Source organism: Python bivittatus, unplaced genomic scaffold (assembly GCF_059951505.1).
Source record: "Python bivittatus isolate LINGU-HERP-01145 unplaced genomic scaffold, Pbiv_v1 ctg000270_np1212, whole genome shotgun sequence".
NCBI classification, from domain to species: domain Eukaryota; kingdom Metazoa; phylum Chordata; class Lepidosauria; order Squamata; family Pythonidae; genus Python; species Python bivittatus.
The window spans coordinates 3,043,465-3,067,624 of NW_028277050.1; the positions used below are offsets into that span (position 1 = coordinate 3,043,465).

At 38.0% G+C, this 24,160-nt stretch overlaps 1 protein-coding gene across 1 annotated transcript in view; it reads left to right on the forward strand.

Moving 5' to 3' along the window:
- SPAG17 (sperm associated antigen 17) overlaps positions 1 to 24,160 on the forward strand; it is a 119,773-nt gene that overhangs the window by 48,944 nt on the left and 46,669 nt on the right. The window contains exons 18-30 of the mRNA XM_088138620.1: positions 3,764 to 3,951; positions 7,135 to 7,220; positions 7,603 to 7,881; positions 9,874 to 9,985; positions 11,151 to 11,291; positions 12,071 to 12,184; positions 13,151 to 13,374; positions 14,438 to 14,555; positions 15,652 to 16,079; positions 17,538 to 17,664; positions 19,043 to 19,257; positions 19,443 to 19,587; positions 23,564 to 23,718. Coding sequence (XP_087994746.1) covers positions 3,764 to 3,951; positions 7,135 to 7,220; positions 7,603 to 7,881; positions 9,874 to 9,985; positions 11,151 to 11,291; positions 12,071 to 12,184; positions 13,151 to 13,374; positions 14,438 to 14,555; positions 15,652 to 16,079; positions 17,538 to 17,664; positions 19,043 to 19,257; positions 19,443 to 19,587; positions 23,564 to 23,718 — 2,332 coding nt within the window. The remainder of the gene's footprint in view (positions 1 to 3,763; positions 3,952 to 7,134; positions 7,221 to 7,602; positions 7,882 to 9,873; positions 9,986 to 11,150; positions 11,292 to 12,070; positions 12,185 to 13,150; positions 13,375 to 14,437; positions 14,556 to 15,651; positions 16,080 to 17,537; positions 17,665 to 19,042; positions 19,258 to 19,442; positions 19,588 to 23,563; positions 23,719 to 24,160) is intronic.

A 24,160-nucleotide genomic window follows, 5' to 3' on the forward strand; every position in this document is an offset into this window, starting at 1 on the left:
AGTAAGAACTACTACAAACTGAAAAAAAGAAAATAAAAAGAAAAAGTAGAAGGTGTAGAAAAGAAAGAAAAAAGGGAAAAATAGAGAAATAGAAAAGAAACAAAAAATAAGAATATAGTAAAGAAAAAGAAAAGAAATATATAAAGAACTGACTTCCCACCTTCATCACAACAAGTATAAACAATTTTAGTAACTTTTCACCAATTAAATACAACAAATTATCTCTTCTTCCCACATCCCATCTCTTATCTATAAACAAATCCATAAAGCATTGTAATTTCAGTCCTGACGTCTACAAAAGTCCATTAAGGGTTACCAGAGATAACAACATATCTATTTTAACCTGGATCAAATAAACCAACTTTATATTCCTTCCTTTTACTTCTAACAATCTTAATCTTTAGTCTATTCAAATAATGTCATATAACTTGATTTCTTTTCATTTTTTTTATCCCTTCTCACAAGATTCATCCAAGCTTTAACAAACCTCTTTTGTAAATCCAATTTAAAAGAATTATCCAGGTCACTCTCTTGGTTTATTATTTGTAATTCCCTTTTGATTTTTAAAGCATCAACTGATTTCTTTTGTATGCCCAAGGAAACATCTTTTTCCATGTCATTGTTGTAGCCTGTCATTTGCAGATCCACTTTCAGTGCCAACTCAGTCTCTGTCTTGTCAGATAAAACTTGATCCTCTTCTGCCATTTCTTCCAAAACATTTTTCGGGCATAATCTAGCCATAGAAGCAAACATTGCTATTGACAATGTTGATATTAACTTCTGATTGCATTTTTCAAAAATGTCTTTCAGTATTGCCATATTTTGTGTCATTCTGTAGTTGTTGTTCAGGTTTCTGTATTCTTCTCCTATAATTAAACATTTTAGTTCCCTCTAGTGTCCAATTTTTAAAATTATTTATCTCTTATTTTGTAGAAAAAAATTCAAAACAAATCAACTTTCCCATGGGAAGGATTCTTTATCATTAATTCCAAAATCTTATTTCAAATTTCTCTGGACCCTTAATCTATTTATGATTTTCTAAAACCAAAGTCTTAATTAGTTTTTTGTTGTTTATTTAAAAAAAATTCAGTTCTTAAGCTTGTAGTTAAAATTTTCTTTCATTAAGAACTGAAGGCAGACTCACCTGGTGTTTTTAGACTTTTCGATCCAAAGGTTTCTAATAGCTGAAAAGTACTTAATAAGCAATTACTGAATGTGATTAGAAAAGGAAGTATGTGAACTTAGTGTCCTTTTAAAGGCGCCAACCACAGTTTGAGCAAGATGGCTATTCCCTCATCTCCCAGTGCTCAAAGCCTGCTGGAGACCACTGTCTTGTGGTCTCCTTGTGAGGAGCAACTGTCTGGAGCACTTGTGAACAATCTCCCATCCTCTCTTTGTCCAGAGAGGTTCAAAGAGCCAGTCTACTCACCGGCTGTATGCTTTTAGCCGCTGTCATCAGCTCTGCTTTTCGCGGAGCCATCTTCAGTTTGCCAGAAGCCCCCCTGCACAATAAATGGATTGAGTGTCTACACCTCTACCACAGTCACTACCCCTCTGACCCCACATGGTTTCTGGTCATACAGTATGTGGAACAGAAGAAATTAAAGTGGAAGTAGTGGAAATGGCAATAGATTCACAGTCTCTTTTGGAAAGTATGCAGTATAATTGTTTACATGTGACTGAAGTACCAGGCCGTTTGGTATAAACAGATGTGGATATACAGGTCATAGCACTGGTGAATGTTTTAACTTTAGAAATTCAACTGAAGGCTGAACGCATCTGTAGAACTGCTGGTTGCTCTCCCACCTGATGTATAGCTAGAACAGTACAAGTAGTCCTCACTTAACCATTCGTTCAGCGACTGTTTGAAGTTACAACAGTGCTGAACAAATGGCACTTACACCTGATCCTCGATGTTATGGCCATTGCTGCAGCACCCCCATGGTCATGTGATCAAAATTCAAGTGCTTGGCAGCTTGCCCACATTTATGATCACACGGTGAGCTTCAACTTCCCCCCACCCACCTATCTCTCCCCATCTCTGCCCCTTTGCCTGCCCTGCACTCTGCTGCCCCTGACCCCCTGCGCTCTGTCGCCCCTGCCCCCTGTGCTCCACTGCCCCTGCCACCCCAACTGACCTTTGCTGTCTTCTTCCTTCTGATGCTGACAAGGTGTGACCGGCCTGGCCCTTCCGGCAGCCTTCCTGAGGCCTCGTGAGAAGGCTGCACATGGCCTTCTCACAAGGCTTCAGAAGGCCTCGCATGGCCAGTAGCTGCCTTGTGGAGAGCCAGCTAGGTGTGCCTCGTCAGCAGCAGGAGGAAGAAGGGGCAAAGGTCAGTTGGAGGCAGCAGGGGCAGTGGACGCTCCCACTCCCAGCTGCACCCACCCCCCAAGCCAGATGTGCTCATGCTCACCAGCCTGCTTGGGAGGCACCCACTGCCTGGAGGTCCTTGCTTAACAACCTGTGGTAATCGCTCAACAATGGCAATGGGGAATGCCCTTTATGATATTACGCTTTATGACCACATCACTTAGCGATGGAAATTCTGGTCCCAATTACCATAGTTAACTGAGGATTATCTGTATTAGCCCAATTAATTAAACTGAGCAATACAATTTCACCCCATGTTTTCCAGGAGCACTACAGGTAGTCCTTGTTTAGTGACCACAATTGGGACCAGCAGCTGTGTCATTATGCGAAGCAGTCGCTAAGTGGGAAATCATGTGACTGCAACTGTGCTTTCCTTTTTCCCACTCCCCGCCCTTTAGAATACTCACCCTAGGCACTGGGATAGCTGGCTTGCAGCTCCTGCCTGAAACTGAGAAGACTGTAGTCATCAGTTTTACATCTTCGGCTTTTGTTTGCCTCTTAAACATTTTACTTCAGCTTCCCTTTTCCCCCCATTCCCCTGCCCTTTGGAATGCTCACCCCAGCACTGGCATAATTAGCAAGAAGGGAATTAATGTTTGTATTTACATTCATTGGAGAGGACGAGAGTGCAAAGCAAGCAAGCACACAATGGGGAATACACATCAAAAGGAATGGGAGCAGCAAGTGTGCTACGCAAATAGCCTGGTGTGTTTTTCATTGTGTGCCTGCTAACTTTCTTGTAATCCCTTTCTCTTCAATCTCTCTGCTCTGGGGGGGGGGGGGGAGGAGAAAAACAGGCCAGGCACAGGGCAACACGTACTGATTGTAATGGTGATTATGTGACTGAGGGACACTGCAAAGGTCATAAATGTGGGCATTGGTAGTAAAGTTATTTTTTCTACACCGTTGTAACTTCAAATGGTCACTGAACGAGACAGTAAGAGAGGTCTACCTGTATTTTATCCTATACTTGTAAATTCAAAGGTATACTTTGGAAGTGGAGGCTTTACTTAATGTTCATCTGCAATTTTTCTTTGAATCTGGATGGGCCCTAATGAACTGAATATGATACTCAGAAAGCGTCCATTTATTTATGTATAATTTCAATGACTAAGGCTGCCCTCTTGTCAGCAACTCATTGTCCCTTGTATACATCTAATTAAAACATCCTTGTCCTACTACTGCTTCAGTCAGTTAGACTGAAATTTTCTCTTTTGTTTTTATTACCCTATAGCAGCTGCCAACCTACCCTAAAGGCTGCCAATATTTTGACAGCCATTGAGAGCTATTTGCAATTTAGCAAATAGCTAAAGCAGAAATATTTAATAATGCAAAAAGTTTAATATTGTAATCAGTCAGTGTTCTGACTGATAACAGTAAAAAGTTTTCCAGGACTTATCTGGAATTGGTGGCTGGCTCCATCAATGAATGGATACTGAAAGAAGAAGCCAAATACCAGGAAGAAAAAATGGCTAAGGAACTGGAAGCACTTAGATTAGCTAAAGAGATGATGGAGAAGCCTGAAGAGGTCAAGCCTCCACCTCCTGGCAAAAAAGGGGCTGTCTCAAAGAAATCGAAAAGTAAGTATTTTTATGGTGTAATCTAGTGGTCTCTATGGCACAGCCAACCAATTCTGTTTCAGTTTGGAACCAGGCACCCCACTCAGAACTTTCCATCCAGATGTCCCAAATGGGCTGCAATGTAATGGAGAAAAACTCCAAATAGCTTCATTGTTCTGTGGAAACAAAACTAGAATTTTTTTGTGTATTCTGGCCATAGGAAACAATGGGTACTCTGTATGAGCTGTTGCTCCTTTGTATTTTTACCCCAGGGCCATGGCAGTAAGGAGCATGGCAATCCATGCTGATGGGTTATGGGCCAACTAATTTTGCAGAAATATTGGCAAAAGGAACCATTTTCTTTTTTAAAAAATGAACACACACACACACATATAGACAGACAGAGACTGACAGACCCACCTACCATTCCAGGTAGCTGTGACTGAAGTCTCTGTTCTCACTGTGAAGCTCTGTACTTAGCACATAAGTCAAAAAAGAGCTAATCCTCTTAAATTGTGTGAATAGCACTAGTGCCTCTGTTTGGGCAGTCCCAGCGTTTCTGTGCTGTGGAGTTTCTTTAAATGTTCCTGAACACTGCATGGGGTCAGGCCACTGTGCTAGCTTCCACCACCACCTCCCCCCACAAAAAGAGCTACTTTCCTTAACTGTATGAGTAGCACTCATTAATACAACAACACAAAACCAGCACCATCCACTTTTATTACAGTGGGGCAAAAAAGTATTTAGTCAGCCACCAATTGTGCAAGTTCTCCCACTTAAAAAGGTGAGAGAGGCCTGTAATTTTCATCATAGGTATACCTCAACTATGAGAGACAAAATGGGGAAAAAAATCCAGAAAATCACATTGTCTGATTTTTAAAGAATTTATTTGCAAATCATGGTGGAAAATAAGTATTTGGTCAATATCAAAAGTTCATCTCAGTACTTTGTTATATATCCTTTGTTGGCAATGACAGAGGTCAAACGTTTTCTGTAAGTCTTCACAAGGTTTTCACACACTGTTGCTGGTATTTTGGCCCATTCCTCCATGCAGATCTCCTCTAGAGCAGTGATGTTTTGGGGCTGTCGCTGGGCAACACGGACTTTCAACTCCCTCCAAAGGTTTTCCATGGGGTTGAGATCTGGAGACTGGCTAGGCCACTCCAGGACCTTGAAATGCTTCTTACGAAGCCACTCCTTCGTTGCCCGGGCAGTGTGTTTGGGATCATTGTCATGCTGAAAGACCCAGCCACGTTTCATCTTCAATGCCCTTGCTGATGGAAGGAGGTGTTCACTCAAAGTCTCACGATATATGGCCCCATTCATTCTTTCCTTTACACGGATCAGTTGTCCTGGTCCCTTGCAGAAAAACAGCCCCAAAGCATGATGTTTCCACCCCATGCTTCACAGTAGGTATGGTGTTCTTTGGGTGCAACTCAGCATTCTCTCTCCTCCAAACACGACAAGTTGAGTTTAGATCAAAACGTTCTACTTTGGTTTCATCTGACCATATGACATTCTCCCAATCCTCTTCTGGATCATCCAAATGCTCTCTAGCAAACTTCAGACAGGCCCGGACATGTACTGGCTTAAGCAGGGGGACACATCTGGCACTGCAGGATTTGAGTCCCTGGTGGCGTAGTGTGTTACTGATGGTAGCCTTTGTTACTTTGGTCCCAGCTCTCTGCAGGTCATTCACTAGGTCCCCCCATGTGGTTCTGGGATTTTTGCTCACCGTTCTTGTGATCATTTTGACCCCACGGGGTGAGATCTTGCATGGAGCCCCAGATCAAGGGAGATTATCAGTGGTCTTGTATGTCTTCCATTTTCTAATTATTGTTCCCACAGTTGATTTCTTCACACCAAGCTGCTTGCCTATTGCAGATTCAGTCTTCCCAGCCTGGTGCAGGTCTACAATTTTGTTTCTGGTGTCCTTCAACAGCTCTTTGGTCTTGGCCATAGTGGAGTTTGGAGTGTGACTGTTTGAGGTTGTGGACAGGTGTCCTTTATACTGATAACAAGGTCAAACAGGTGCCATTACTACAGGTAACGAGTGGAGGACAGAGGAGCCTCTTAAAGAAGTAGTTACAGGTCTGTGAGAGCCAGACATCTTGCTTGTTTGTAGGTGACCAAATACTTATTTTCCACCATGATTTGCAAATAAATTCTTTAAAAATCAGACAATGTGATTTTCTGGATTTTTTCCCCATTTTGTCTCTCATAGTTGAGGTATACCTATGATGAAAATTACAGGCCTCTCTCATCTTTTTAAGTGGGAGAACTTGCACAATTGGTGGCTGACTAAATACTTTTTTGCCCCACTGTATAACTTATTTGGCCAGGTACTGCCAACAGAATATATTGACATCTTCAGCTCCTTCAGACTGAGCTCAGCTCATGGTAACTTCATGGACTTGGATTACCTTTAGGGGTAGTTTGCCATTGCCTTCTTCCCAGTAGTCTTTTTTTTTTTTTAATTTCCCAGTCTAGTTTATAGTTCATTAGCCAAACAAAAATACTATGTAACCAGCAACCAAACCAATACAGATGAATCTTTCCAGTTTCTGAAATGCACCACTGAGCTCAACATCAACCCTCAAGAACATGCAAAGTACATATACACAAAACGTCAGCAAGCAAACCAGCCAACACAGGGTATTTTTTGCCTTTTTTTATGAAAGCTTGACATTAGGGTTTTTTTTTATTTGCTTGCTTTTTTGTTTACATGAATATGGAAGTTGTTTGTTATGCTAACTTCTGAGATTTTTTCCTAACCTGGTTACTTTCCTGGTATTTCTTGGTAGTCTCCCATCCAAGTACTAAACAGGCATGGGCATATTTAGCTTTTTTGAGATCATCCAAGTTCAGCTACATACTGCTACCTAACTCAGCTTTACTTTTTCATACGTTGCAGTTGTCAGGCATGAAAAGAGACAGATCTGTTTAACTTTCCCATCTATTCTGAAGCCAATTTTTAGGCCAGAGTGGAAAAATGGAAATTTCTGTTTCCATCAGTGGAAAGTGCTTCTGTGAGGAGAAACTTACTGTTGGATTTCATTGAAAATGTCTTCCTACACAGATTCAGATTTTTACTTACATAAAATATTTAATACTTGGGATTACTTTATACAAAGAGCAATTTATATATAATTCTTATATTTTTATGGTATAGTTACAATCTTTATGCTCTCTCAATTCTCAAAGGTTCTTCCAAAAGTAAAGTAGAAGTTACACCAGAACCTGTAGTTGAGAAGGAAAAAAATATATTTGTCAGAGATGATTCTCTCAAGGTAACTTAAATACTACTGATTCCTCTATTTATGTAGCTGATATAATAATATGTCCAAATTAATATATTAAACTAGCAACAGCAGTTGTTGGATGATCATAATATTACTGTGATGTATAATAATACATATAATATTTATGTCTAAATTGCCTACCCACCATCTACTGGCAGTTGAAATGTTTTACAAGCAAATAATCATGTTGGTTGCTACAGTTGCCTAAAATAGCGACTTTTTTAAAGAGAAAAATAAAGACAATTAAATAAAACAATTCAATAGTGGATCAAATTGCTGGGGCCAAGACCCAAATGGTTTGCCTATGTTTTCTTATGATAAAAGCCACATTTCATGTTAGGTCTGACTCTGAGCTTTCTTTTTTCTATAGGCTTGGAAGGAAGAGCAGGAGAGGTTGTTGGAGGAAGAACGCTTAAAAGAACTAAAAAAAGCAGAGAAGAAGGAAAAATCCGATGGGAAAAAGAAAGGCCAGGGTAAAGAGCCACCCATTCCTGAAGAAACAAAAGCATCCAAGAAGAAAGGTTCCAAAGATAAAACAAAATCACCAACTAAATCACCAGAAACATTGCCAGAAGCTGAAGATCAGACCAAGTTGCAGAAACATAGTAAACAAACTATTCCTCCTTTGCCTGCAGAGAAAGACTATGAGGTGAATCAGTTAACGACTGCAGAAATTGTTGGAAATAATTCCAGTAACTGGCTCCACCCTTGCAAGATTCAGTAATAGGCTGCACTTTTCAAGAAGTCTCCAGTGCTTCCACATTTTGTCTGGAGCCTGGATTTTCTTACACAGTCCATGTAGTTGTGCCCCAGCAATGCTCTGGTATGGTCGTCTTTGTCATCCCTATAAATTTCCCGTAATAGATTCTGTGCCTGCACAGACCTTTATTTAGATTTTTTTAGGGCTAGGTTGGCATCAGTTAATTGCCAGCAATATTTAGGAAATGTCAGCCACAATTTGGGACACTTTATTACTTGTTTTGTACTACTTTTGTTATTTGTTTGTTCAGTCCTTAGGTTTTGTAAATTTCCTGGAAGGAAATTTTAATCAAAGCTTTTTTTAAAAAGAAAGTCATCCATCTAGAGTTGCAGGAGTTTGTTGATATGGTGGTATCACTGGAGGGAGGAGGTTGAAGATTTTGGTTGGTCTGGGAGGCTGGGAGGGTTCAAAGGAAAAATAGGTAAGCAGATGTTTAATGTACTTATTTTAGATGCTACATTTAAACAAATTTGGGAAAGCATGCACAGCATGGCTTCTGGAATTCTTTCCAACTCCTTTATCAGCAGTGACCATAGGAGGGGTCTCTGCATTTTCTTCTGTGTAACAGAGTCACATGTTGCATTTTTGTGTTTGTGTATGTTTCTGTTCTCCCTTGTGTTGCACATGTGAGCGTTTGGATGTATGTATGCACTTGATATCACAAAGTACACTGCATATGCTCTGAGCTGGGTCGCATGACCACAGGTCTTATGATGGAGCAGGGTTGCACTGGGGATATTTTTTTCCTCCACACTCCCAGTCTATCCTTATATCCAGATCAGAGCAAGCACACACACTATTCTGTTCAGCTAGCAAAAATATAGCTTAATGTTTATTTATTGAACACCAGCAAATATCAAAAACAGCTGGGAAAAATGAGACAAAAGGCAGGTAAAAAGCAGGGAGAGAGAGAGACGTAACAGGCAAATTATTTTTTAAAAAGGACAGAGGAGTTAATATCAACAGACTACATTATCTGTGTCTATCTTTATATGTATCAAAAGGCACAGAACTTTTCAGTCATTGAAATAATAATTAGCTTGTACAGTCTTGGAGGGAGATAGATAGATATGCACATTTGGTTATTTTGGCTTTAATCCTTTTATGTACATAACAGTAGCAGGATAAAAATGGAAAGTAGGACACCAGGTGATCTCTCTTTTATTCTGCACCACAAAGGAAACAGTTTGGTGGATGGGGATGATGTATCCAGCAAAAAGAGCAACAGTTTAGACATGCATTTTCTTCACCTTATCTGCTGTTATATGGTACAGGTCAAACATACATGGCACTACTGCATTGCAGAGATGTTTCAGAGGTTTTTTTCCCAGACTCATCTAGCACCATCTACTTTCTGGGGTAACAGAAAAAGGCCTGATAGTGCATTGGCAACTGCTGCAGATCTTTCACCGGAGACATCATATGATTCCTCTACCTAGCATCAGTTAGAAGCCTAGTGAGCACATTACAGTAGTCAAGAAGGTAGTCAAGGCTTTGCTCCCAAACTTAAAGTCTTTAAGAAGGAGCATCCTGCCAGGAAAGGCCCCTGAAGCAAGACCTAGTTCATAAGTGGGCAAACCCTTTCAGCCTGAAAAGTGTCACTTGTGTTTTTCTGTCTTGCTTGAGGACCCCAAGGATTGCCCATTCCTGGCCTAAACCAATGTGGAATTCTACTGTTCTGCAAAAAGAACAGAAATAAATTAGGCAACCATTCACATTTCTGATTTTCTTTTCATTTTTTAATTCCCAGGATTGGGCCCCCAAAGCTTGATTTAGGAAGAGAAACTATATTTCCTGATTTGATTCATTAGAGTTTCCCAGTTTTCCCCACTACTTCTGTTCAACTTGATTATATATCGTTCTGTAACTTTTCTGTTCTAGTTTCTTGGATACAATATGAGTGAGAATGTCATTCAAGTTTCAGGGACTACCCAATATCTTTTCCCTACTGATGGTGGGCAAATCCAGGCAGAAAAAACAAAGTTTGAAAAAGGTATTTTTTTTCATACCTTTAAGGTTTCCTATTGTAAATTAAAATGCATGTTTGTACACTTGTCACACAGTACAAATGTTATCCTGAGGCTTTAATAAGAAATTAAATTAATTGGAGTATAAGGCTCTCTGTGGCTAATGGCCATGCTGGCTAGATGTTATTTCCACCTTCATGCTGCTTGCTGGCTTCTCTTAAGCATCTGGTCACCTGTTGTGGGAATAAAACGGTGAGGACTGATAGTGAGATAACATAGGATTTGAAGCCCAGCTAAGTTCAATAGGACATCCCTTGACATAGGAATGTATAGCATTGCAGTCTAAGCTGTGAATCTATCATGTCACAAACTGGCACATTAGTTAACGGAGTCCATCTCAGGAATAATTCTCAACTCAGTAATTAAGTACACAAAAAGTGTAGATTAGAAGAGATATGCAAAGAAGTGTACGTTTAAGGAAATTCACTAAGAGATAGCCCAGTAGATATGGCATCTTTATGTGTGTATTTTGAGTTCTGACATTTTAAAAATGTTAAATTCTGACAAGTACTAATATTTTAAAAAAATGATTTCACATCACTAACCAAAATTAATATGCTAAACAAATGTGGTTAATAATTATTGATATAAGAATTCTAAGGGGATATTTATGCACCAACAAATATATTTAATTAAAATATTATTTGAAGAAAATTCTGTTTGTACACTGGTTTTGCAAATTATGCTTATATATATATATATATCTTATTTTAAAGATTAAACTATATAAGTTAATATGGAAAGGAACTATAATGCTCCCTGAGGTACTCGCCAATTACCATCGATTCTTGGAATTTATTTATTATTTATTTAAGACTACTTTTGTATTTTTAATTTTTTCTTCTCTTTAAACCGCCCAGAGTCACTTTTTAACAAGATGGGTGGTGACAGATTTGATTGATTGATAGATAGATAGATAGATAGATAGATAGATAGATAGATAGATAGATAGATAGATAGATAGGGTAGCTATATCTAGCTACATCTAACTTCAGAAAAAAATGGATACTTAGACCTTCAGTAAATGTTTTAGCAATCTCTATTATGTAATTGTTGTTATATGGATTCTTTACCATTAGAATCATGACTGCCCATTCTGATACTAGTTATTTATTTGTTCTCTTTTTCCAGGGTCAACTTTAGTTAAAGTGAAGGTGATAAAAGACAACCACTGTTTCTTCATTCATTTAATAGATCCTCAGATAAGCCTAAAAGAATGTAAAAGTGAACAAGAAAGTTTTGGTTCCCTAGAAGAACAAGAGATAAAGCCAGGTCACTGAGTGAAAATCAGCTATTTAAAAAAAAAAAATCATTTGTGTAACTATAAATGACCAAACCATGGTTTAACTACTCATAAACATGCTTCAGAAATGCATACTTTTTTGTGTGTGTGCAGCCATTCCCTTGGTTTGCAATATTCATAATTCATTACAGTTTCTCTGATTCACTTATAGAGGCGTTGCATGTACACCAAATCCCATTGGAACCATCCAGATCTAGGGTGTACAGTGCATGCTCCTAGGTGCAGCTTTACTAATACTCTCAATTTTTCTTAAATGAGCAACGGTAGCACACTAATTCAGCCTCTCCAAAGCTTTTATTGTCTTTGGGTATTTGTCATGATAGTTATTTTGCTCTCTGTTCATTCAATATTTTGTGAAGGCATACAGGTAGTCCGCAGGTTAAGAACACCTGGATTACAGGCGACCCATAGTTAAGGATGGAGCCTATTATAGCAAAATTGGAGTTAAATACACAATAATTTGAGTTAAATACACGATGGTTCGAGTTAATTATACAATATACTTATATACTATTATACAATAGTACTGTTCTGGCTTACATACAAATTCGACTTAAGGACAGACCTTGGGAACAACTCATTCTTAAACTGGGAGGGGCTTCTTTTTTGCCTAATTTAATTTTCTTTGAAAACTATCAGTCAGTGAATCAAAAATCAGTGCCCAATTCATCAAGAAATAATAGCTATAGTTAACAAATACTTCTTAAATATTCAGGCATAGATATTCATTCATTTTTCTTTATTTTAGAAAAAGCAATTCATCAAGGAAAAGCTCTGAGCAAATTTGGATCATTTTCTGCAACCTTAGAAAATGAAATCCATCTTTCCTTTAGTTGTTATGGAGCTTCAGGGAAAACAACAGGTAAAAATGCAAAAAGGAAAAAAGTTTGTATAATCTGTGTCACCCCTGTTCTATACTATGCTATATTGAAACACAATTTTTACAGTAGGCATTACCTCATAATGGATTTTTAGCAACTTCTCAAAGATGTTACTTAGACTTCACACAGGCCTTCCTGGGAATTTTTAAAAATACTGTTATGTATTTGTTCTCATGAATAGATTTGTGGCAAAGCAAAAAATGAGAATCAAAAGATGAATTCAAATGCAAGTCCTTTGTGTATTTCTGTCCTGTTTTTTGTGAGAAAATGTTTGGTGGCTGATCTCAGATGTCTGCTACAAGTGAAACAAAGTCTTTTCTCTATTTGATTGAGCCAGACTGCCTACCTAAAATTCTCAAAAGAGTACTGTTCTTTTGCAGCCCAGCCTAGCCTGCACAAGTAGCCTGAAAAATGGCTCTGAATTACTGTTAATTCCTGAGTTAGTTCCTCCGAGAACTCTGCTCTTGGCCTCAAACCCTTTAGACAACCCACACTAGAATTAATCCCTAGGAGTATCCAATCCTGGTATCTGGCCAGGGTTAGACTGATGCATCCAGATTATAACTGGTAAGAAGTACACAGACACAGAATCACTATAAGGCTTTAAATAATGTTTTTTCCCTTTCAACAGATTAAAAATATTTTTTTTCCCAATATGTTTGCCAAAGTACAAATGTTATCCCCAAATTGAAATTTTTAACATGAGAGGAGGGTAAATGATTAAATACTTAGCTAGAGAGCCATTATATTAACTGCATTTCATTTCATTTAAATGCAAATGAAATGAAATCAAGTGTAGATTTTGTCCTGGCCTCATCTACTGCTGTTTTGGAGTACAGCTCCTGGTGTATCACTCAAAGGACAAGTGTGGCCCTTGATCTAGAAACAGCTGCACATACTTTATATGTTTCTTCTGTTTCATCAATATAACCCATTTTCTCTTACAGAGGAAAAGGATCCTAATTTAGCAGCTGTTCTGTCTATCCCTTCAATAAACTTGCCCACTTCGACTTTTCTCGCCTCGGCTGTCTCTGCCGCTGCTGTTCCTGCTACAGGAAAGGCAAAGCCAGGTAAAGAAAAATCAGCCAAATCCTTACCATCTGCCAAAGTGAGTTCCCGTCTAACAATGTCTGCATCACCTGAAGAATCTCCAGTGCAAGAAGAGAAAAAGGTATGGACGTATTTCTGAGTAGATACAGATCTGTGCTGTAAGCAAGGTGTACTGCCATTGCCATAGTGTTATGACTGATCATCACTCATTAGATGTGCTCAGCAAACAATATAACTTTGGCCTCCTTCCAGTTGTATTAATTACAGTTCCTTTCATCTTTTTTCTAACTGCTGTGTATATTTGCCAAGCAGTTTCACTCCTATTTTCATTTAGCTTAGAGAACCATTTGAAGGAGGGATGTTACTCTGGATTTGTTATCTGTTCTCATATTTAGCTACTTTGTTAAGCATAAGCAAAAGCCTCAATGAACAAAAGTCATGTCTAGACCTAGAAAAGTCAGCTTCTAGAGCTCTTTTGGTACTCTTAAACAGTTTTCAAAGTCAATATTTTTCTTTCAGATTCAGCTATTGAAAAAGCTGAAGTAGAGTAAAAACAATGAGTAGACATTCCTTCATGTTTTTTGTTTCATCTAAGAGAGCTGATGATTATTGTTCCCATGTAGAAACAACAGCTTTTTGTAATTTGCTGTGAAGTAAATTTTGGGAACCATGGCAGGTCACAGAGAGTGTAGAAGCTTCCAGATGGTGGCAGAGACAGAGATGAAATATCTGCAGAACTCAAGAAGAGCTTTTTCAGTTTCAGGTTAACATAAGAACCCACAGAGGACATTCGGACGTTCATTCATTCGTCACATTTATATAGCTTCCCATCTCACACAAAGCAACTCTGGGTCCTTTAAATGTGTTCCTGAACACAAGATTGTGCTAATCCATAGTGATAAATTGTTATACACTTCCAGTCTGGGAAAAATTAATTCCAGTCTTTACATTTGCTCTGGGCAATGAGAAATCCCCCTGCAACTACATTTGGAGGATGGGGATCTGGAATGATTGTGTTGATCTACAACAGAGATGAAGAAAACTGGCAAAAACTTTTCAAAGAGACTTTATGTACTAGTGTGCTAACCTATCAGTCCTTAAAGCTATTAGGCATTGCACAGAGCTGAAATGTTTATACGTGTTTTTAAATACATAGCATTTTCGGCTTCTTTTGCTTATTATAGATAGAAAGAAATAAGCCTATCCAAACGCAAGCTGTTCCTGAAACCCGTGTTTTCAATACTTTGAATGTGTCTTGTCCCAGTGGATTGGTACTTACCTTTCTTGGCCAGAGGTTCGCAGGTTGGTTGTATATATTATTGTGAATAAACATTATTTTGCAGAAGCAATTGTGCTATCAATAATTATGGAACTAGACAATCAAAACATTTAAAAGTGAAAAGTCAAAAATTTAAGTTAAAAGTTTGCTTAACAAATAATGTGATAAATAGGGATTATTGATTATTGATGGAATCATAAATTCCAAAGGAACAGGAATTTTTGCACATAGGATTGCATCATATACACATATTTTTTGGTGCTGGAATGGAGCCTTTAATGCTAATTTTTGCAGTGGAAAAGAACAATTGACTAGTCATTGTACTACTACTACTGATTTTTTCAGACCTGAGATACTATAGCTGTGGTCTTCATGCTATAGGGAAACTTTGTATTTTTACGTATCACAGAGAAGTCATGTGGGTTTGTTAAGATTTGAGAATGGGGAGGAAAGAGGTTTGGTAACAGCAGATAAAGAAGACTTTTTAGTTACACTCCAGGATGTTTCAGTGGCAGCCTATGCTCCTGAAATATTCAACTCTGTAGCTGTATATGCTTTGAAAATTATTTGGACAAGGTATCTTGGAACACAAACACTTTCAGTAGGATACCTACTTCTTAGATACCTTTTATTTTGCAGATTTTTGATTGGGAAATGATGAATAGTAGTTGGACTTCATTTGATGGTAGCATTCCTGTTGCTAAGAAGAACTGAGTTTGTTCCTAATAAAATACATGGTGGCATTCTCTTACATTTCTGGTGACATGTAGATTTAATGAAACTAAGTGGTAAAAGTACTGGTTTTCAGGATTAAAATAGATATGAGTAAAGCATTTGCTGTTGGAGGTAAACTGAAAGTGTGAAGCTCCTTTTGTGACATTTGTTTCTCTGTGATTTCTGTAGTTTTATGTTTAAAACAGTTGAACTGCTGCCATTCCTCTCTGACTGAGCTCTCATACAATGAGATGTAAGCATATATTTGGGACAGTATCTGTATTGACCTTTACTGATGTTTCCAGTCTTAGCTTTTTGTTACAGTGGGTCCACAAGATTCTGTATACAATTGTTACTGTAATAATTTTAACCTACTAATAAAATTAATGTTTTGATATGTAAAAGGTGAGGAAAAAGGAGAGAAAGCCAAGAATGATGATGAAGAAAGCAAAACTGATGAGTCTAAATCAAGTGAAGTCAAGTTGGATGAAATCAAAAGTGAAGATGCCGGAGAAAAGCAAACTGAGCCCCACAAGTCCCTAGCTAAAGACAGTGGAGACAAGGCAATCAATGCCAAAGCCAGTGATGAATCTGGAACAGATCTTGCTGTCAGGAATGAGACTGCCAGTGACAGCAAGGCTGAGATGGAAACAGAGGATAACAATATGGACAAAGAATCTCCTTTTGAAATACTTATTAGGCAGAGCTATCCACAAAAAGTAAAACACTCACAGCTACAAAAAACAGTGAGGAAACCATTAGAGCAGGAAGTATCCAGAGTGATAACCCGACAAGGGACTATTGTAAAGTATATGTTAGATGGATCCACTCAGGTATATTCACAGAGTTCATTTAACATTGAATGTAGATTCACTTTTTGTTACTGAATTTAATCCTGACTGAATCATAAAACCCTAATTAAGTAGACTTCACCTCAGATAATGACAAGCTGTTACCTGTATGTGAATATATGTCCCTGCATGGTACGTTTTTTCTGTGTTAATATTTTTCTCTCTCTTGGCTTATGTGTACATGTATAAACTACTGTGCTTTGCTAATGTTTTCAAACAGTTTCAGTTTCAGTCATTTTTCAGTGTGAAATGTGGCCACTGTCAAAGCTTAATTATTGAGTAGAGAACTGATTCATCCAAATACACATATAAATCTGTAGAAACATTTAATCCAAATATAAAATTTTCATGAGTTCCTTACATGTTACCAATATGTAGCTCAGGGTTGAACTGTGAGGTCCTTGGTGCCAGAAGGGAGTGGAGTTTGCTCTCTGTTTATATACAGTAGCTTGCCCTGTCAGTGTGGTGGGGGTGTTCTTTTCTCCTCAGGAGTTCCTTGATTAGGCTGTTGTTTACTACTGCTCAACTCACTACAGCACAACCCACACAAGCTATGAAAAGGATAACACTGCCATATATCAGAAACATCTCAGAAACAACCAACAGACTATTACAACCACATGGCATCTCTGTAGCACACAAACGGACTAAAGCCTTCCAAAGCATCTTAAGTAAACCAAAAGACCCAGTAGCCCAAGAAGAAAAAACAGGAGTCATTTACAACATACAATGTAAGGACTATAACAGCCACTATGTAGGACAGACAGGCAGAAGACTAGCAGAGAGCATCCATGAACACCAATTAGCAGTCAAAAGATATGATGAAAACTCCTTACTCTTACAACACATGGACAGACTTCACCATAGTTTCAACTGGGAAACTCTCAGCATCTTAGACCAAGCTAAATAAAAAAACATCAGAGAATTCTTTGGAAGCTTGGTATTCAGACAAGTCAGCCATCAACAGACACACAGATGAACAACATTTACACACCATTTAAAAGAGACAATAAAAAGCTAAGAAGGAAACAGAGACCAGAACACCTCCTTGCGAGCAGTCAACACCCAGATAAGCAGGGATTAACAGCAGTCAATGAAGCGGTAAAAATACCCTAATCAAGGAACTACCAACTCAGACAAACAATCAAGCAGCAAACCACAGCCTAATCAAGGAACTACCAAGGAGAAAACAACACCCCGCACTAACACTGACAGGGCATGCCACTGTATATAAACAGAGAGCAAACCCCACTCCTTTCTAGCACTGAAGATGTTTCTTAGTCAGGTAACAAAACGTCTGCAAGAAAACAACCATTCTCAGAGGACATCAAGGATTCCCTACGTGTTTTTGTTATTTCTTATCTGAATGTATCACTGTATCTGCTGTACTGAATATCTTTGTAGCTGATTAACATGATACTTTGCTTTGCTCTTTTTAAGATACTTTTTGGTGACGGCACAGTAATTAGGAGTCCAGATTCTGGCCCTGTGATACCACCTCCACCTCCACCCAGCACACCTCATACAGAAGTCACGCCATCTCCAGAGACAAGCAGCAAGAAAAGCAGTAAGTCACATAGTCCAGGACTGACAAAGAAGTTGTGTTTTAAAAATTTTAAAATCCCCCCCCCATTAATGTTTTATGAATCCTATTTAAATAAGTGGTGTTACTCAAGATTAGTAATACCTCAGGGAAAGATGACAGAGCCTGCGGGGGAGGGGAGGGGATCTTTTGATGGCACTTGAGTAGGACTCTCAAATGAAAAGACTTTTAATTTACAAAATATTCTTCTGGCAAATAACTTGAGTAATTGAAACAAGTTTTATGTTTTTCAACACTTGTCTTGTCCCCCTTCTGCATTTTGTAAACTTCTGAACTATTTTTGACAGAGGATACATAGATTGTCACAAGGAAGCCATGTTGTTCTGTCTTCTTTCAGAAGTGAATGACAAAGACAAATGAGAACACTTTTTTAAAAAGTGGCTTGAATTATGTAAAAGATACCTTTAATGCAAATAATATATCTAGTCATATACTAGAGCAGAAAGTGGAAATCAAAATTGTCATGAATTTGAACCAAGACAAATTCAAAGATTTTAGTCATTTAGTATCTGTGACAATGCTCTGGACTGAACTAATCAAATAACACTAAATTTAGGTAGCAAAATGAAAAAGTAATTTTGTAGTGTTACATGTGTTCTATAATACATAATATCATATGTTGTATATAATTTATAAAATATTTTATATATATTTGCTATCAGGTAAGATAATATAATATATAATTAGTACATTATATAATATATTATATTACATATTGTTCTGTAATGCAGCCTGTTCATCCGTAATGCAAGCATGTACAATATTTGTGTCTCTATAAAAATAATGTTGCATATTCTGAAAGAGCACTAAAATACATTTATCCAATACTATTCATACTCAAAGAAATAGGGTGAGATTTCACTCCTTGGCAACTGAAAGGCTAAAAAAACAGAACCCTCAAGAATCCTTGGAAACAAATCTCTTCTTAAAAGTCTGTCTTGAATCTTTAAGCCAAAGACTTCCAGATCAGAATATTAATTGTCCAGGAGAGATTGTGATTTTTTTATTTATTTATTTATTTTTGCTCTTAATCACTCACAGAGCCCTAGGATTCCATAAAGCACAGCTGAAAATCCCTGGTCCAAGTTGCGATTTTCTTAGAAATGATTTCTATATCCATATCCTTGTCTTTAGGAGTAGCCGGGCTTAATGAAAAACAGTTCTGTCTTTTGACAAGATCAATCAAAGAGTAGCATTGAAAGAATAAGTCTTCCAATTTCAAGGTTCTTGGGGTTAGATAGTTAATTGGAAAAAGATATTTTGGCACTTTAGTTGTCCTTCAAATAATGAAAGAATGTTATCATAGTGGATGAATAAATCTTCTTTTCTCCTGATTTTCTAGGAAAAATTACTAAAGTTCCACTCCCAGGAAAAAATGAAACTGTTGAAACAGTTGCTCAAGAACATCTTCCTGAACCTGAACAATCTACTGATGTCGTGGCAGGCACCTGGATAACAACTACCCCATTAGGCATTCAAATAGGCACCAAAGGATTAGAGAGGCTTGATCTGAAGCCACTCTTGGCTTACTCAGCCACTGATCCAGTTAATGGAATGGTACTGTTTATTTATGTGTTATGTATCCTGATGTTTTCATAAGCGACACAATTTTTCACAGTTGAACATAATCTCTTTTTTAAAAGATCAAATATGCACTTCCAGTGTATGTATTAAAACATTCTGACATGTCTGTTGAGCATTTAATCCATTCGTGACACTTCATTAATAATTTGACATTCTAGGTAATGGTAACGAGAGAAGACAGAGTAGTAATGGTGGAGAAAAAAGATGGATCCCGAATAGTAGATCATGCTGATGGCACCAGAATAACCACCTTCTTCCAGGAGTGTGTTGACATTGTTTCTCCTAATGACAGTGAAGGAGCAGGTATAGTTGCTATATAGTAATATGCTAATATAAGAGAGGCGGTTGATAATTTCAATTACTTGTGTTTTTAATTGTTCATTACTTTATTATATTTTCTAAAAATGGAAGTTTAATCACTTTTCAGTGATTAAGTGCAGCTAGTTCATTTCTTATATAGAGTCCTCATCTAAAATTGAGGCTACATCTAAGATTAGTCAACAACAAAAATTCCTGGTTTTTCACTTATTCTTGTAGATTTGGTTCATACATAAATCACATTGAGAGCTACAGCTATTATACTGTAGTTCTTCATAGCAGCTTTCTTCCTATTATGCTTTTGCCAAATATTTATCATGATCAGATTATCCAATTCATTTGCAACATGTAGAACCTAAAGACAGGCAAAAAAACTCAGTTTCATTTAAAATTAAGGCTGGCAATTATTAAAGATGCTGGGAACTCTTTTTTCCCCCCTGATTTTAAAAAAAAAATTATTAAATGTCTTCCTTCATAGCACCTGCCAAGTATGAGGCTGGGGGGCAAGAAAATAATATTTGACTAGGATTAAAATTCAGGCTGGAGAAGAACCTCAAGCATCTGCTTATCTTTTCAGAAACTTATTTTTCAAATTAGGGAATTAGAAGTCCAATATGCTGCTTTACATGCTGACTTGGCTGTGTGAAAGACTGTGGCTTTCACTCAATCTGTTCACCACATGCAGGGCAATACCTGGATCAAATAAAAGAACTTATATCAATATGTATGAATGTATGTATGTATGTCACATTTATATAGCTGCCCATCTCACACAAAGCGACTCTGGGCAGTGTACAACAATAAAACAACACATGGATAAAAATGATCATTATAAAAAGATAAGAAGTGATTATTAAAATGAAAACATTATCAAAAAATTTTTTAAAATTAAATTTTAAAAGATACAAACCCCACGGAGAGTGCAGAATATCAATTACAGTGGAGCCATCTAAGAATGTCTCCAGTTCCCGAAGACTCCCAGGCCTGATGACATTCCACAGGTTCAGCTGGAGCAGCTTCTTCAGGGTCATGTTCAGGTTCAGAATCTGAGTGCTGAGCCTGGGCCGTGACACCTGCAGTCACACAATCATAATCTGGGTGCTTGGCAACCAGCTCGCACTTACAACAGTTGCAGTGTCCTGCAGTCACGTGATTGCCATTTGTGACCTTCCCTGCCAGCTTCCCCAGAAAGTAAGTGAGGAAGCTGGCAGGGAATGTTGCATGTTGCTCTGGTAAGTTGCTCACACTCTCCCCCACAAGGCGGCAGCCACCCTGGCGCCACCATGCTCATGCTGCGCCTCCCCAGCCACCCATGCATACTCCCACACCCAGCAGCAGCCACCCCTGGCCCTACCATGCTCATGCCGTACCTCCCCAGCCACTCACACACCCTCTGACCTGCCTGCCGGCCTGCTTGCAAATCACCTGGGACTCACTTAAGAACTTAACAACGACAATGGGGAGTGCCAGGATTGCCATTGCTAAGCAATGTGGTCACATGACATTGTGCTTTATGACCGCATTAATTAGTGACAGAAATTCCGGTCTCAATTACTGTAGTTAAGCGAGGACTACCTGTACTTAAAAATTTAAAACCAATAAAACAATAATTGAACTTTTTTTAAAGAAAAGACTAACATCATTAATTCTGATTGCAGTCAAATCTCTCCAATAACCTAGGTAAAAAATCTTAAGAATTAATCCTTATTTTAGCAGTTCTCAAACCCCTTAACATGATGGAATCTGTGTGATTCCTAACACACACCTCTCTCAAGAATAAAACCAGTGATTATGTTAGAATAAGAGTTGGGCAAGAAATATACTACTCACTTTTAATTATTAAATTTTAATCTATATATCAAATAAACTCTTCTTTCTATGCACACAAATACATTTGAGCAGAGACACAAATCACCCCTTTTTCCAAAACTGTACATGTTATTTGGCCTGTACATCAATACATTCTGTCACTTTTCTCCAGCAATTCCCATATCCATTCATATGCATCAGTTAGAATGCAAGTTTTTCTACCGAATTTAGAAAATATGCATTGTTTGTATGAGCCACTATGGTAGATGTTACTGCACAGGGAATTTTTTTTTTGCTCCCAATGCCTTGGGATTTGTTCTTAGTGCCAAATCAAAGATGATAAACCTGTCTCTTATGGTGGCAGTTTTACGTAGCTTGAAGACTTGCAATAAAATAATGAAGAAGTGTGTTCAGAACTATCTGTTCACAAAATGATGTAATTTTCTTTGGCCTCCTTATATAATTTAGAATACTGTAATTGTAGAACTTTTTTCAATGCTCGCTCAAATCTTTTAAAGAAAAAGGTTAACTATGAATCATACCACATGTCTGAACAACATCTGCAGATTTTCAGCATATTAAAGTTTGAAGTACTGGGTGCCATCCTGAGTTAGAATATGCCCAGTCAGTGCATATTCCCAAGCAGTTTGATCACTGTAAAAGAATTGCATTCATATAGATCGCTATCAGTAATATCAAAAAGGTCCTCAGCGTTCCTTGCTTCCATAATTTCTTTACAGAAGAATAAATCCTCACTAATTTTACCCTCATCAATACATTTAACATATGCTTTTAAATTAGCATCCTTAGCACGGTCATCTATCTGAACAGCAAAATGTTTATTACTTTGCTTTTCAATTGTCATTTAGATCCTCTGCTATATTTGTGATTTGATGGAAAATTCTGTTATTGGCCCAAGGGATACTTGAAAGCTCTTTGGCATTAGACTTTCCCAACACAGTTGTAAGTGTATCTATAGCTACCAGACAAAAATGAATTTTCTCCAGCTCTGTGGAGTTATTTGCACTGGGTGATTGATTCTGTAGGCAACTTGGTAAGAAGTGAGAAGCCACCCTGAAGGGAGTTCATTTGTCTAATTAGGTCCAAGTTTGGTTTCTTCATCTCAAGAGAGTTGCTTGCAGGATAGTTTCTGTGCTTCCCGTGGAGCAGGAGGGGGAGGCTTCAGTGATTTAGCTTCTGGGATGGTCTTCCCCTGCCTTCCGTTTCCTCTCTTATTATATCTGGCTGTTATAATGGTTTTCCAAATGCTGGATATGATTGGGTATAGATGCCCCCCTGTTTTGTTTTCTTTTTTATAGTTTCTTAGGGTGCAGTGGAGATCCTGAACTGCCAAGTTAGATTAATGGAGGTGACATAGACAAACAAACAAAGATATAATCCAGACAACTGATTCCAGCCCTGTCGCTAGGTAGAATGAGGTGGCCCTGCCAAGGAGTTTATATTACTCTATATTGTTTTATTCTACTCTTCCAGCAAATCCCAGGGGGGTGCACAGGAGAGAAAAAAAACTTGCAATAAAAACAACAATCAATAAAACAGCATGTAAAAAAATAAAATACAGCTGTTAATACTATAAATATTTATTAAAAATAAAGTATATCACCGTGGCAGCTAATATAAAGGCAGTTAGATGGGGGCATGTGATTAGGTCCCCTGTGTAGTAGCATCCCAGGGTAGAATACCTTGCCATGGGAAGCTGACAGCAATGGCCTTGCTGATATGTGAATATTTTTTGATAGTGCTCTTTAGTACATTTGCTCCCCTAATGTTAATCTTATCCTCCTTTTTACTTTACATTATCTTTTACTCTACTCTTTTCTGATAGCTTTTATCATAGATGATTTGTTTTCTTCTTGTAAGTTACCAAGATACAGATATTTCAGTTATACAGAAATATTCTTTCTCATTTTCCAGGGAAATGACAAGTTCTCCAAAAGCATTATTTCATCACAATAATGCTCTCCAAATGATGGGCTGTAACTTCAATAATTCCTGATCATTTGGATCATGGTCCAAAAAGGGGATAAGGTTGGATTAGTCTGCTTCTGAGACAAAACATTTGTCTTCTTCCACAAACATACACTGTTCGGTGTAAACGCTCTTTTAATGTATGTTGGTTTTCCCTTCATAGACGGTTACCCTCAAACCATCACAAGGATGGTGAAATGCACGCGTATAGAAAATCCACACTTTGCAACAGTCATAACAAACTGTGAAGACAGCACTTGTTGTGCTATTTTTGCTGATGGCACTTCAATTATATCCAAGCCACAAGGAACGTACCAGGTGAGTCGGAAATTAAGAAGGTCCGTTGAAGGCTTCAGACTCCTTTTATCTCAGTGTTCTGTTTGTCTCAGTGCTTTCAATTTCCCAGCAATTCAGTTCAATCCTAGCCTCTAGGAATGGGTGGCATGCAATAAAGAAAGTGAGTAAGTAAATAAATAAACATAGCAAATGTTTGCTATGAAAAGCAATTAACATGCAGGTCCTGAAACTAACACTGGAGAAATGATTCTTCTAGAAAGGGAGAAGCGCAACAGGTGAGAAAGAGCAGGAGGTACACCAAATGTTATGCTGAGCGAGTCAGGTATAAAGGGTTGAACTGCTCATTTTTCATGCAAACTCATCCTGATTACAGTCGGGCTTCCCAATGTGCCTGCTAGATATGCTACTCCTCCTGCAGTATTAGATTTTTTTTTTTTTTAAATGCCATGCTAGGAAGAGGTAT